Raw genomic sequence first — 15,452 nt, 5'->3', positions numbered from 1 at the left:
TGGGAGCTGGGCACTCATCCATCCACAGTCTCCCGGCTGGGGCCGGGGTGGGGGTGACGCGAGCGCGGAGGGAGAGTGCCCCAATTCATGGTGTTTGGGATCCTGCGCTGAGTCTTACGCGTGTCTGTTTGTCCTCAGCCTCGAGGTGCGTCCCGAATCCCAGTGCGCGTCTAGCAAGGAGCCTGCGCCCCAGAGTATCCCGGTAGCGCCGCGGGCCGGTGCTCGGCGCGCCGGGCCATGCAGCGGCGGCCGCGGCGGAGTTCCCAGTGCCGGTAGCGCCCCTCTGAGGCAGTCTGAGATGCCCCGGCCACTGTGAACGGTGCTGCCCACCAGGACACGCTCAGTCCCGGACGTACTCGGTTCTGAGCGCCCGCGACCAGCACCGAATAGAGCTGCGAGCGCGGCAAAGACTGCCCAGCACGGGCAGGGGAAGCTGGCTGGTGGCAGCCCAGGGACACGTACTTAGTCTGACTCGGGCTGGCACTGGCGGCTAGGGATGTCGTCCTGGACGAAGTGGCATGGACCCGCCATGGTGCGGCTCTGGGGCTTCTGCTGGCTGGTCGTGGGCTTCTGGAGGGCCGCTCTCGCCTGTCCCACGTCCTGCAAATGCAGCGCTTCTCGGATCTGGTGCAGCGACCCTACTCCCGGCATCGTTGCATTTCCGAGGTTGGAGCCTAACAGTGCAGACCCTGAGAACATCACCGAAATGTGAGTTCCTGGTGATTTTCCTCCTTCCTTCTCTCCTGGCCCCTAGGGCAGGGGCTGACCAGGCGGATCCGTCCTGGGCATGAAGGTTGTCTCAAGTCTGGGGAGAAAGCTGAGACGAGAGATGTGGGGCTGGGTCATCTGTCAGTCACCTGTCTGTTTCACTGGCTTGGGGCTGCTAATGTGGGGAGAAGTTTAAAATAAGTTTTAAATATATATTTATATATATTCCTGTCAGAAGGCATTCCATATGTACTTTATATTTCAAAGCCCTGTTACAATAACTTAGTTTTGGACATTTTTGTTTCATAAGGTGCAATGTGTATGTTGTGTTAGGAGAAGTTCCAGTAATATTTACTAGAAAAGAGGTTAAGATAACTAACTTTTTGAAATCTGTGGAAGGAGATTAGAGTCTCCCCCTTAACATCTTTCTCTGAGGTTTGGTGTTCACCGATTTCCCTTTTCATTTTATATATTCATATTTTGCTTAGAAGATTGCATCCAGAGATGGCCTTGAAAATGATCTGTAAGAGGATAAGTTCTGAGTGTTGAAATGCACTCACTCAAAAGAGAAAATGTGATCGTTAGAAGCCTAAAAGCTTGGTCTGATCTAATTTGGACTTGACTTTCCAGAGATATAATTTTTAGACCATTTGAATTATAAATCTTAATTGCCCATTGAATAATTTCCCAGGACCAGGTTGGATGATAAAGCAGTGTGTAGTATTGGGATGAATGCTGCCTTCCGCATGGGACCCCTATGTCCCTGGAAATGTTTGAGTTTGTCTTGATCTGATGGAGAAGCAGAATTGTGCGTTTCTGTTGTCCTCTTCTGATGCCTGTGACAAATAACGTTACCAAGTAGGAATTTACCAGTCCTTTCTCCAGTATTCTCTTGTCACCTCTATTAGAGGTTCCCCCCTCCCCCAATCTCCTAGAGACTTTGACATTTTATACATTTTATTAACGTGAGAATTTATTCATCCACGTAGAGGGGTTGTAAGGCAGAGTTCCTCCCGGGTTTTCTTAAAGTGTTTGATGCTAAGATAGGCAGCCCCGAAAGTAGGGCTTGGGCTATGGCCTTCCGGTTGGAGAGTGCGCATGCATTTTTTCCCCCACCACGGAAAACGCACGCCCCATTTCTGCCAACGTAGTTGACTGAGATAACCTGTTTTTTCATGTAAGTAAGAAATCTTCCTAGGCTCTAATGTTTGTTCTGCTGGTAATGCTCATGTTATAAGGCTCAGGCAGAAGGGAGTAACAACAAAACAGGGGAAACGTGCAGGCCTAGCAGTGTTGAGATGTGCCGGGAACAGCCAACTGTCAGGCTGGATCCGGGATGCTCCAATCTAAATCTTTTTGGCAAGGATAGCAGCAGGCTGGGCTGGAGCGGGCTGGAGTGGAAGGGTGGGTAGGGCCCCAACTGTCATGACCCTCGGCTGAGCTGGTCCAGGCTTGTAGGCTGGTCATAGTGTCTGTGGCCTTTTGTCAGGATCTATGTCTCTTTTTCATAAGATAATGTGTCAGTAGTCAGATGGAGAAAGCCATATGGAATTTTGAGCTCTTCGGACTATTTTGAGACTATGGGGAGTGCCTTTATACAGTTAGATACTGTTTTGTTGTTGTTTTTAAATTCCGTAGAGGTGACAGGAGGAAATGAAATAGGGATAATCATTTTCACTTTAACATTTTTTTCACTTTAATATTTTTAAGACCATAATCAGAGAAAAATAAAACTTTTTAAATTAAGAAATATTATTTTAAATTTTAGTGGTCTTAGCTGTCTGATTTATATGAAATCAGTAGATTTGAGCAGAGCTTTCTTATATCAGCTCTCACAATTGCTATTGTTTATTTTCTATCTGATGGCCGATGCCTGTTTACAGGCATTTAAAAAATGGAATTTTTGGTCATATTTACCAAAGTATTTGGCAACAGTTTTTCATTCAATACTGGCTCTCCAAATTTCTACTCTTACATTCTTTCCTTTTGATTTGAAAATTTATTGATTAAGCTGAGAATGTGTATGAATAAGTGTTCAGGATGGGCAATTAGGCTGGTAGATGTGAGCTCTGAGAAGTATGCTTCTCTACTCTGTCTCTCAGCTTTGACTGAGCCCCGCCGGTTTGTGTCCAAGGTGTCTTTATCTGCAAAACGTGTCAAAATCCTTGTTTAGAAAGCACTTAATATAATTATTTTGAATCCTGCTGTTTTGATATCAAAATCACATCAGTGGGTGAGCTCGTTTCATTCTCATCCTTGTATGATACCATCTGTGCATTTTTTCTTACATTTTAGTATTTACTTGAACAGCTTTTAAATTCTTGGCCATTGGGTACCAGCTACAGTTGGAAACAAGTTACACACTTCTTTACTTTGTTATTGGACCCAATGGTATTCCTAAAATAACTTGTTTTAAAGTTCTGGTTTAATGGTATTTAGTTGAACTTGCATGTTTCTATTTTTTTTTTTTTTAAAGGAATAATGAAACTAAATAAACTGATTAGAACTTGCTGAGACAACAGTTTACTATATCATTTTCAAACAGCATATGTTTTAATATCTATATGTTGGGGAAAAATATAATTGCTGTGCCTTTTAGAATTCAGGGAAGGGCCATGGGTAGAACATTTCAAAAATATATGCATATTTAATTGGGAGATAAGATTTTTCTTTTTCTTTTTGTTTATACATGGTTATTTTAAGCTGATATTTTATTTTCAGTCACTATTTGAACCTATTTTATTAAAAATCTTCTCATCACAGTATCTATCTCATACTCTTTACCCACTAACATGGTCTTCATCTAGATCTATATCCGTCTGCAGACATACATCACACCTGCCCATCATCACACTGATGATAAGTGCCAGCTTTTGTTATTTGGAAGTAGTTATACCAAAGCTGTGCTAAATTCAATTTTAAAACGATACCATTGTCACATATAAGTGGAATTCAGGAGTAAAGCTTGTTGTTGGAATTATGTAACTGGCCATTTAAGTCTCAGTTTTATCAAGTGCCAAAATGCATTGCAAAAGATAGTTCTTTCTCACATAAATGGGAAAAGGCATTGTTAAAATAGGTCATGTATTTTTTTTTTATTTTTATTGTGGTCAAAAACATAAAACTTAAGATCTACAAATAACATAAAACTTACCATTGTAATCATTTTATATAGTACCATTCAGTAGTGTTAGTATATTCACATTTTTGTAAAAGAGCATGAATTTTTATATTGTTCATATTTTATGAAGACCAGTGATGACCTTTTTTCCTGAGTTTCTTGTGTGATATTCTCTGATTTGGGGGAAATATTTGGAGACAAGTCTAATATTTTTCCTCTTGATGCAACATAAATAGAATTTGCAACTTCTGCTGCCAGAGTGTCTATGTGCAATTTATTGTTGGCTTGGTTAAGCAGCTGTAATGTTATGTCATTAATACATTGATTTTGGATTTTAGTAAGCTTTTCCATTGCAATTAATTGTACTGAAATAAAAAAAAAAAACAGTTCTGGCATTTATAAGGATTCAGTGAAAAGTATCATTTTTTATTACTCTGATGTTTACTTCTAAGCCCATCTATTGGGTGTTCTAGAAGTTTGAATTGTGCTTTATATGCATTTAAGAACCACAGAGTAAGTTTTGAGTGTGGTTACATAAGCCACACTGGACTTGTTTATAAATAAGGCACTCTAATTTACACCATTCATTATTTAATACAGTTTGCAAGCTGGAGTTGAAAACATGCTGTCTTCATAGTGAAGGTATTTACAGAATTCAGCCCAGCACAACCAAGTCTTCGTTTCATACCTTGCATCCCTGGATTATGGAGGTTTTTATTACATTGGGTCAAACAATTAAAAAGCCCTATGATCCTTCTGACTCTACTTTCCTTCACCTCTCTCTCTCCATCACCTCTCATTGACTATCCAGGAAAATGTGTTTGATTTTTTCCTTCTCCGAAAAGTGATATTTCCTCCTGAACACTGGAGTTAAGGGAAGGGCTTGGGTTATAAGTTATTATGAGCAAGTAATGGGAAACCAAGGTAATGTGGTTATAGCTCCCCTGCACTGAGTTTAACTCTGTTTAAGATCTTTCACTTTTTTTTTTTATCCCATAAACCTCTGTTTGTGTCTGTTTCAATATTCCCCTGTAAAGACGTTTTCTAAGCTGAAAAGTTGGCTGAACAGCTGAGTCGAGGTCTCTTTCTCCCCAGGAACATTCTTTATGATTTCTTTGACTATATCTAGGTCATAGGAGTATAAAACCTAGAGTTTTTGTTTAACTGGGGAAAAGGAATTGAATTTCTTTCTTTTTCTCCTTCTCCTCCTCCTCCTCCTCTTCCTCCTCCTTCTTCATCTTCTTGTTCTTGTTCTTCTTCCTCTTCTTTCTTCTTCTTCTTTTCTTCTTCTTTCTTCTTTCTTCTTCTTTTTAAAAGTGCCTCCAGTTTTAACTCATTGCTCATCTTGCTTGTTGGGGAAAGAAACATAATCAAACCATGATTGAATACCGTATGCTAATATTATCCCTCAGACTAACTTTACCATTTCTCTGGAGAATTTCTCATGAGTTCTAAAACTATAGGGTAGAATGTGACATTGAACATTCTACCCTATAGTTATTTGGAAGTAGTTATACTTAAATATGAACTGCTAATAAGGCTACTGGCATGTTACTGCTGGGCTGATGAGTCCAAGGTCACAGGGTCACTTAGAATCAGAAACACAGGAGAAAGGGCTCTAGAATACTGCTGCTTGGAACAATGCCAAATTTTGGTTCCTTTCAATTTCTATAAATCAATAGGATGATTTTGGGGAGAGATTATTTAGGCAGGGTAAACTTTTTACATGTACGTGAGAGAAAAACAGAGGAAAAAAAACCTCAGCCTTGGATTATTAATAGCTGATTGACCATTTTCATAATCTACTTGGTCGAGAGCTAGTTTAAAGCACAAATTGCTGCCTCCTACCCCCTGCACCCCCCACCCCACAACACACACCTCATCCCAGTGGCAGAGACCTCAGCCCTGCAGTGGCCTGATAATTTTAGCTCTACATTTGACTGCTGATTGATCTCCATTAAAAAAGGCAAAGATCCCACATGATCATGGTGCCCTCTCACCACTTAGTTTGCTCTCTGGGCTGTTCAAAGAACTGAGAAGTCATAAATATTGATCTGAGAGATAAAGGAGTGAATGCTTGTGAATTTATAAATCTGGGAAGAAAAGTAACACATCAGTATGAAGTTGACATGTTTCAAAAAAACAAGAACAAAAAATGTATACGATAGAAAGCTGAAATTAGGAATTACTTGATCTGGAAGCAGCTCCTTAATGTCTTTGGGCCTGAACTTGTCAGATGTAAACTGAGGGCTTTAGAGTCAATGCTCAGACCAGTTTCTCCTGGCTCTGAAGTTCCATGAAGCTTCAGTTACAGACGTAACATGGTTTATATATCAGCTATGAAGTAGGGTGTTCAGAGCCTGGCACTGTGAGAGTCTGAGAACCTTTGGTGTCATATGTCATATGTGCATGTTTTCAATGTCAGCTCTGAACTTCCCAAACCATATCTTTTTAAATATGACCTGCTAATAAGGCTACTGGCATGTTACTGCTGGGCTGATGAGTCCAAGGTCACAGGGTCACTTAGAATCAGAAACACAGGAGAAAGGGCTCTAGAAATGCCCTGCTTCAGCCCCCTTTGCATTAACCAAGGTCAGTGAAGTAAGTCACCTAAGGCCATGATTCATTAAAGGCATCATGGGGACTAGAACTCTTTTTCCAAGGATCCAAAGGAAATGACATGGCCTTTGTTTTAAGGTGCCTCCCCTCTGTTCTGTGTCCTTGGACTGAACCTGAATCCAGTCCACCATTTTATAAACATCAGAGATGTGAAGGCAAGCTCAGTCTGGCTATGTCTGTGCAAACCGCCTCTACTAGAGACAAAGCAATTAAAAAGTGCATAAGCTACTGATCCTAAAGCAATAATCTTATCTTCACATAAGAAGAAATTCACTTTTTGTTTAGTTTACTATAAATGTTTTTTTTTTTAAATTTTAAGTCTTCCTCATCACTAGGCAATTTGTACACAAATGTCATGCCACAATGAAAAGTGTTTATGAGTTGGTAGCAATGAAAGATGCTAACTTGTGTTTTCTGCTGGACCATCTTGGCCAGCTGGGGTTGGAGGGAGGGCAGAGCAGAATGAAGGCTGCTACCCTTAGAGTCTTTGTCAGGAGTGGTTATATAAGTGAAGGAACTCACGCCCTTTATAAAACGCCTGCCCTAGCTCCCATGAAAGACCTGTGGTTGGAGAATACTTATTCTTTCCTGCCTTCCCCCCTGTTCCCCACCCGACTTCTCATTGCCCTAAGATTGATGGCTGAGCTCAGTGGCTGAGCCAGTGGGCAAGTTTAAGAGTTGTTGACTCACATCTAGAATTCATTCTGCTACCGTTTTGTGTATTGTCCATGGCCCACACAAAGGCTTTTCTGGTAAGAGCACAGGTGTTCTTATTGGAGACTGCTCTTCTTCTGAGACATACCTTTGGTTTCACGCAGGGCTTCTCCCCAGGGACCTAAAAGGCACTGTACAGGCATCTGCTTATTTAGATTTAAACCTCCCAGTGAAGTAGGTAAGAAGGTGGTGACAGCCTCGCAGGGACTGTCAGGTTGATTGGCGTGCCTGGGGCTTTCCCGTCAAGCAGAGTGTAATTTGGGTTAGAACCCCATCTAGTGTCTCAGGGCTTTGTCTGCTTAGCCCCATTTGCCCAAATTGGCCTTGAGAGCACAGGCAGTTTTAAGAGAAGTACAAAGATTCAAATAAATATTCACAAGTTAAACAGCATGGCAGTGGGAAGGAGGTGGACTGACGCTTCATCTCATGTCTTTCCCCGTCCATCATCATTTTCTCCTTTGCAATGTGTTATGCTATTAGAAAATGAATGATTTGTGTACCCTTGGGAATATGACATCTAATATGGAGTAAAAATGTTAATAATCACACGCCAGTTAGAGTCCCTTTTTATTGCAGATAAGGACCCGTTGCTATTTAACACCTCACTTTTTCCTGTAATCTTCATATCTCAACAATTCTCTAGACACATGCATGCACACACACACACCTGAACTCTATTTGTGTGTGTACAATGTGTCCGTGAATATATAAGCATATGTATAAAACTCCACTAGATGTGGTCCTTTCAGACTCAATTATCTTGAATTGTAAAATTGTCCTAATGATTTAGGATTTACTTCCGTAAGTCACCCAGACTTTTTAAAAAATTGAGATATAACTGACATATAATATTATATTAGTTTCAGGTGTACAACATAATGATCTCGTATTTGTACTGTATATTTTATGAAATGATCTCCATAGTAAATCTAGTTAATATCTATCACTTCACATAATGATAAGGTTTTTTATTCTCCTGATGAGAACTTTTAAGATCTACTTTCTTATCAACTTCCAAATATAGAATACAGTATTATTAACAATAGTCACCATGCTGTACATTATATCCCCACACAGATTTTTAATTTTGTTTTAATCATTCTGGATTTCTCTCCATGAAGACCTGATAGGATGTTTTCTCTGAGGGAAGTACGTGATTATACTTGGCTACTCAGAGACCCTAAGTGTGTACCCTCTTTGATCCGATCTCAACCTAAATAAAAATTTATATTATTAGTGAGGCATTTTTGAACAATTTTATAATAGTGTAATTTAAACCAAAAGATATTAGAATATTGATTTTCAACCTCTAAAATAATAGTGCAGTCTAAAAAGAGAGCCTTCTAAACTCTAATTTTTGTCACAGAAGTTGTCTCTCTTTCACATGCCCCAGAATCCCTTGCTGCAAGGTGGCATAAAGATCTGTGCCTGATGCTCTCACTGTTGCTTGTTGTGGGACAGCTTGCTTGCTTCCCTTCTCCAGCATTGGCTTACTCATCTGTGCAGGGTTGGGGAGTGGTGGGCAAGAGAGCTTGACATAGTGGTCTCTAAGCTCTCTGGCCAGGTATGCTAAAAAAAAAAAAAGACAAGCACCCCAAATCCAAACCACAACACCCTTAGTGGTCTGCTCCTGGGTTCAGTTCGGAGCTCTGGTGCTATCACCCCAAATTCCAAGAGTTGTGTGGAAGATTTTGTTCCTGGCATAATTCTCTTGCATGCCTGCATTTAGCCTTTTTTTGGTTGTGACTCTTAAGTTTTCTTCCTCTATTTTTGGTGATGTTCCTTGTCCCCCTCTCCATTTCGCCCAACACACACACACACACACACACACACACACACACACACACACACACACGTGCGCGCATGCAGGCATCTGGCTACAAAGCCCCTTTAATGGCTTGTGATGAAATCTTGGGTTGCAGGACCTGTGGGTCGACCACCGTGGTTCCCACTGAACCTGGCTTGATAAGGTTAACATAGTCAGCGAGGCAGCAAAGTGCAGGAACCTGGTGTAACTGAGAGGGGCCGTGGGCGGGAGATGGGATATGGGGTTCACATCCTCACTCTTACGTTATCAGAACCTGGGATCCTAGTTGAGTCATTTAATCTCATCAGACTGAGCTTCCTTATCTTAAAATTAGGGGTTAAGTCTTGGATGGCTGCTAACCCCTGAAAGGCTCTGTGGTTCTGAATCTGTCACCCATGGGTACTTGTGTTTCCTTCTCTGTTCTGGAATTCAGCTTTGCCTTCTCCCCTGGGACGGCCCAAGCTTGCTCCAGGTCTCTTGGTGGCTTAAGCAGCAAAAGTCTGGTCTGTGAGTTTTCGCTAAGTTCAGCTCTGCAGTTCAAGTCAGATGGCTTTGCAGGTCACCAGCTCCCTGCATGCTGTGTGGCAGTGCATCCGTGGTCTCCTGTTAATCAAAACAGTCTTTGATTTTTTTCTCGGGGATAGTTTCCTTAACATGTACTGTCTATCTACACTTTCGACAAGTCATCAACTAATCCACATGTTCATGTCTGATCAGACCACAGCCACCATGTATGTGTTCTGACTTTTTCAGCCCACTCTGGGTCTACTCCTGTGGCTGGTGCTCTGGAGAATTTCTGATTGGCTTGCCTCCTTGGCCGTTGTCCACCTTCCATGGCCTTCAAACAGGAGCCTGTACTGAAATCAAATGTCATCTTTATGCCCATCAAATTTTCCTTTCCTGCTGGCTGCAACAGTTTACCACATTTTACGCCGTTGTCACACGGGCTGCCCGCTATCTAATTTAAACTTCCTGCAAACATTAGTTTGGTTCAGTTAGTGTTTATTGAGGACACTGAAGTGCTACAAACAAACAAGGGTAGTGTCCTGAAGCAAGGACCCCCTGAGTAGCTTATATCCAGGGGGAGAGACAGATGCATAAACATCTAATTTTAATATAATGTAATCAGGGCAGTCAGCGCACGCAAGGGTAAAACCGGCATTTACCTTGTGATTGGTTCAGCTTCAGCCAGACGTGGGGTCATTTACAAAATGTGCTCCCTCCCAAATGTGCTTGGTTGTCACTGTTGAATAGTGAGAGGTGTAGATGTGTAGACTGGATGTGAGCAATTCCCAACCCCGACTTCCTACGATGGCAGTAACCCAGCTGAGTTTTTTTTTTTTCTGTCAGTTTTGGATGTTCTTGTGGGATTGTCCACTCATTTTCCATTCGAGCAAGCCGCCTGTGCCTGAAACCTATCTTTCCCTTAGGTTACGGTGGAAGGGCTGGAGGGCCTCTTGGCTGAAGCTAATCACTCCACTTCTGTTACAGATCCCATCCTCTTAAACTTTTCTCTATCAGCGACTTCCTCTCTCACCAGTATTTTCAGTCTCTTTCTCTCGTAAACATCAGAATTTACGCAGGACCAGGTCTCCTATCTTGGACAAGTTAGCACTGTTAACTAGCACTGTTTCCTCTCTCTCTGTCCATTCCTCTTTAATCTCCGCCCTTTCTCCTCTCCCTTAAAAGCCTGATATTAGAAAACTGGTCTGTATTGATTACGTCTATTTCTTCACCTCCTAATCACGTCTCAATTCATGGCTTCCTTGAATGAGTTCTCTGTCACTATCCCCAAAGACCTTTGTGGGGTTAAATCTAAGGCATAGTTCTCTGTCCTTCTCTTATTGCTTCTTAGCAGAACTTACCCTCATCTCTCACTCCCTCCTTCTAGAAGCATCCTTTTCCTTGTTTTCCCCCTCCCCGTCCCTCAGGCTGCTGCTTGCAGTCTTACTTGTAGGCGCGCCTTTCTCTGCTCTTCTGCCAGGTGCTGTCCCTTGGATGGCTGTCCTATGATTGTATCTCTCCCTGGGCTGTTACCCTCATCTTCCATTTCTGTTGCTTTCTGTGTTCTAATGTGTACATCTGATGCAGGACAGGGCAAATTTCCCCGAGTTAGGGGGAGACCAAGCTCTGCACCGAGAGAAGAAGAGGGTCCTTTGGGGGAGAGTGTAGCAAGAATGCAACACACACGCCAAAGTTAGAGTCAAAGGGAAAGTTTATTAGAGAAGGGGTAACACTCCACACACAGAGTGTGGTCTCCTCTCAGAGGCAGAGAGTGAGAGGGACCCTGTGTTCAGAGAATTCAGTTTATATATCATTCTTTAGTTCCCATTTCCTTAGATATGGACATGCAGTGAAGAAGAGGATGAGGAAGACTAAGTAGCCTGAAAGGCCTGCTGGCAGTTTCCAGCTTTTAATCCGTAGGTTCTCATTAGTTTTAGCCATAGGGAATGAGTGATTTTTGTGTAGAGCAGCCACTTAAAGACTCTGTTGCTCCTGTTTCCCCTTCACAGGTGTGGGGAATGGGTTGTCAGCAATCGCAGCTGAAATCTTCCTTTGTCTTGGCCTGGCTGCTGGGCTGATCAGCATATTGCAGTCTCTGAATATAGCTTGATTAACATTTTAATTCTCTTGCCTCCTCCCTACTTTACATCCCTATGGGTGATGACCTTTGGGTTTATATGCCCAACTGCCTACTGAATAGTCTTCTTGGATGTATCATAGTGTCACAGTTGACATTTCCAAATTAAATTCCTCCTCATCTTCCCAAACCCATCTCCAGCGTTCTTTGTCTTGATGGATGGTGCCGCTGTCTACTCAGTAATACCTGGCAGAAACCTTGACTCTGCCCTCTCTTTAACCTCTGTATTCATTTAATTATCATGTCTTGCCAATTAATTCTCATAAATTTCCAGATTTTAAGTTTGTCCATTTCTTTTTATCTCTACTGCCCTCATTCATTCATTCATTCATTCATTTATTCTTTCAATAAATATTCATTGGGTTCAGCTGTGTCATGCTAAATACTTGGGAGATGGTGGTGAGAAAGACTGACTTGGTTTCTTCTTATCAAGCTTGCAGTCTGGGAGGGGAAATGAACATCAAGCAAGTACTTACATAAGCAAAAAAAAAAAAAAATTCATTTCGGCATCATTTTTGCCTAAAGCGTTGTAACCTTCCTGCTTGGCATCCTCTTCTCCAGTCTTGTCCTCTCTCCACCTATATGCCACACGGTGCTGGAGTGGTCTTTCTAAAATGCTGATCTTATCATACCACTGCTTCCAATTGCCCTGTGGCTCTCTATGACTCTTAAAGTTCAAAATCTTTTTTTTTGGTTTTGTTTTGTTTTTTAGTTTTCAAAAGATACGATCGGATTGCCAATATATTGCTATATATAATAAGACATATAACTGTCCCATAGATTGGAATACGCAGATCCGCATTACAGTTGCTTGCTACACCAGTAGATGTATAAAAGAGAACAAATTATAACTGGAAGCTTGCTTGGTGATCTTGGAATTAGAGCAAAGGCACTTAATTCTGCATTTAAAATGTTAAATGGCATTAAGCTAAGCTTGCCTGAGGCATCCATCTCCATAATTGGAGCGCCTTCACAAAGGGAATGCAGAACTTGGAGTACTTGGCCCAGACCTGTGTCCCCTGGATGGACACTCCTTTTTCTCTCCTTCATTCACTGCCCAGCACCAAATCTGATTGACACGTTCTTTCTCTGGAAAGGTTAATGCCTTTAGCCAAGCTTCACTCAAGCCTGGGAGCCTTTCAGATTCTTTAAAGTGATTTTGCACATCTTTTCTTTGAAAATACACTAATATTACTGTATAGAATTTTATTAGTAAGCAGTTTTTTTAAAAGTAATATTTGAAGATGATAAGAAATGCAAATGATACAGAGGAGTATAGCAGGAAAGGTTAGTCTCACTCCAATCCTCCAATCCCTCAGCCTCCTTTTCCAGTAGCAACTTTGATTTTGCTTTGTGTTTCTCCAGAAATAGTCTAAACACATAAATTAGCACATAATCCATGTCTTTTTGTTTGTTTGTTTGTATACACACACACACACACACACACATATATGTACTTATATACCCCTCTATTTATACTTTTAACTATACTCACTGTTCTGCATTTTTTTTTTTACTTAACACTGTATCTTAAAAATGTTTTAATATCAGCATTTATACAACAGCCTTTCTTCACAGCCACACAGTACAGTAATCCATTGAATGAATCAACTATATTTTACCAGCCTCCTGTTGAACAACCTTGTGTGCATGCGTGATTTTATCTATAGGAAAAGTTACTCGAATTTGAATTGCAGGGACATTTACAAGACATTTATGATTTCGATAGATATTGCCAAGTTGTCTTGCAAAAAGACCATATCATTTTATTCTCCCCCCCAAACTGGAAGCTCTTTTTGACCTTTGTCAATCATATTCCTGCGAAATAATATCTCACCATCATTTTATTTCACAGTTCTATAATTATGACCCAGGTTGAAAGTCTTTTTATTTGTATGTAAGTCATTTGTATTTCTTTTTCAGTGAACTATGTTATATCTCTTAGGTATTTTCGTTTTCTATTGAGTTGGTGGCCTTTTCAAAAAATTGATTCATAACATCTCTAACAATAAGAAAATGTATACTTTGCCTAGTGTTTTGCTTGTCTTCTGATGCTGCTTATGGTATTTCTTCTCCTTCTCCTTCATCCCCCCACCCCCCATCTCCATGGCTTCTATGTTGTAAAGATGCCTATGAAGTGTCTTGAGTATAAAATAAGTCTCCTATATTTTCTTTTACTGCTTTTACTATTATATGCTTTTGTATTTAAAGCTTTGTTCTATCTGGATTTTTAAAATAAAAAGAGTGAGGTAGCAAAAAATGTCGTTTTATTATTTTTTCAAAATAGATAATCAGCCAGCCAGGTTTCTTGACACCACTGATTATATAATTCAACCTTTCCATCCCTAATTTAAAATAACAATTAAGTTCTATACGAATATTACCTTTGTATTTGGACCTATTTTGGGATCTACTGTATTCTGTCAATAAGTGTCTATTTACATGCCAGCACTGCACTTTTTATCTCCTAAAACCTCATATTATTATTTTTTTCTACTTGAAGTATTAGTCTTACTCACCAGTCTCTTCTTTCAGAATTTTCAAGGTTAGTCTTGCATAATAATTTTACCACATGAATTTTAGGAATCAATACACCCACATTGTATTGATATTTTAAATTAAGATAGCATTTAAACAAGTCTTAACCAGTCTGAAAAGCCCTGCATCCTCAAATTCAAACCTCTAGGCTGTGTCTTCATCATGTGCTTTTATATTGTACAGTCCCCTATATATTCCAGTCTTAGCATAGGCCACTACATCATAAATGCATGCCTGGCTACCTGTCTGTACATACCATTAGAATATAAACTGCATGAAGGCGGGGACCGTGTGGATCTCATTTACCCTTCTTCCCAGTACCCAGTACAATGTCCTAAATCTCCACATTATACATATACACATGGATGGATGTGCACATACCCACACTCCTGCAAATCTATCATTTAGAATTCCAAATAAGAGTATTTATAGTTGTTCTTTGGGCTCTCAGTATGTAAATTTCTAGACGTGACTTTTATGAAGTCATCAGGTTAAGACGTTTCTTTAAATAAATATCCTTTTTGGAATTAAACAGCACAGCATTGGTTCACGCACAGTAAGAAATCAGTTCATTGTAGAGAATAGCATAGCTGGAAAGGAAGAAAGATAAAGCTCTAGTGAGGCAGGCTGATTCTGCATCCAGCAGGAAGAAGGGACGGGAAAGAGGAGGGAGGATGAGGGCAAGCAGATGAAGAGAGATGCTCAACAGTCCAGCTCAACAACAGAGGTAAATCCAGAGAAAATAATCATTCCAGGGACATCTGATTCCAGCAAGCAAATAGGCCTAATGAGAAAAATTTGTGGTGTAATAGCTAATAATGGATATCCCTGTGGATCAATTGCAGTTTTTCCTGTGACTGCATTTATGGTGCTTCACTTAAAAAGCGATTCTGGTGTGAGTTTTCAGATGTGATTTATCTCGCTTGTAGTATGGATGGTAGAGACTGTTCATTTTTCTTACAGAACTGCAGACATCAAGGGTACAGAAAGAGAGTGTCAGGTCTAGTTTAATGTCCCATCTGATGCATATACTTTTGTACCTTTGCAATCAAGGTGCATTGGGCCGATCTTATAGATGTTTCATGGGGCTTCCTTTATATTTATAATAATAACACTATCAGGCATCTTAGAAATTTTGATAGTTATTTGCAAAACTGATTATAAAGCAATTGATAGACATAATTTTGAAAGGTTTTCAAAAATAGAATGGGGAAGTATATAGATTAACAAATTGCATTGAATAATGCAAAAAGCTAATTCTCCCTCAAGATAAATAATATCCACTTATTTGTTTATACAATATA

General features: G+C 40.5%; 1 protein-coding gene across 9 annotated transcripts in view; it reads left to right on the top strand.

The window, feature by feature from the left end:
- NTRK2 (neurotrophic receptor tyrosine kinase 2) overlaps nt 1-15,452 on the top strand; it is a 318,904-nt gene that overhangs the window by 1,785 nt on the left and 301,667 nt on the right. For all 9 annotated transcript variants that reach the window (XM_025049746.1, XM_015592644.2, XM_025049745.1 and 6 more), the window contains one exon: nt 139-708. In XM_025049746.1, coding sequence (XP_024905514.1) covers nt 497-708 — 212 coding nt within the window. In that variant the 5' untranslated portion in view covers nt 139-496. The remainder of the gene's footprint in view (nt 1-138; nt 709-15,452) is intronic.

The sequence above is a fragment of the Pteropus alecto genome, unplaced genomic scaffold, assembly GCF_000325575.1.
Source record: "Pteropus alecto unplaced genomic scaffold, ASM32557v1 scaffold206, whole genome shotgun sequence".
NCBI classification, from domain to species: domain Eukaryota; kingdom Metazoa; phylum Chordata; class Mammalia; order Chiroptera; family Pteropodidae; genus Pteropus; species Pteropus alecto.
Note: the sequence above shows the minus strand (reverse complement) of the source record. Positions and strands in the feature narration are given on the sequence as shown.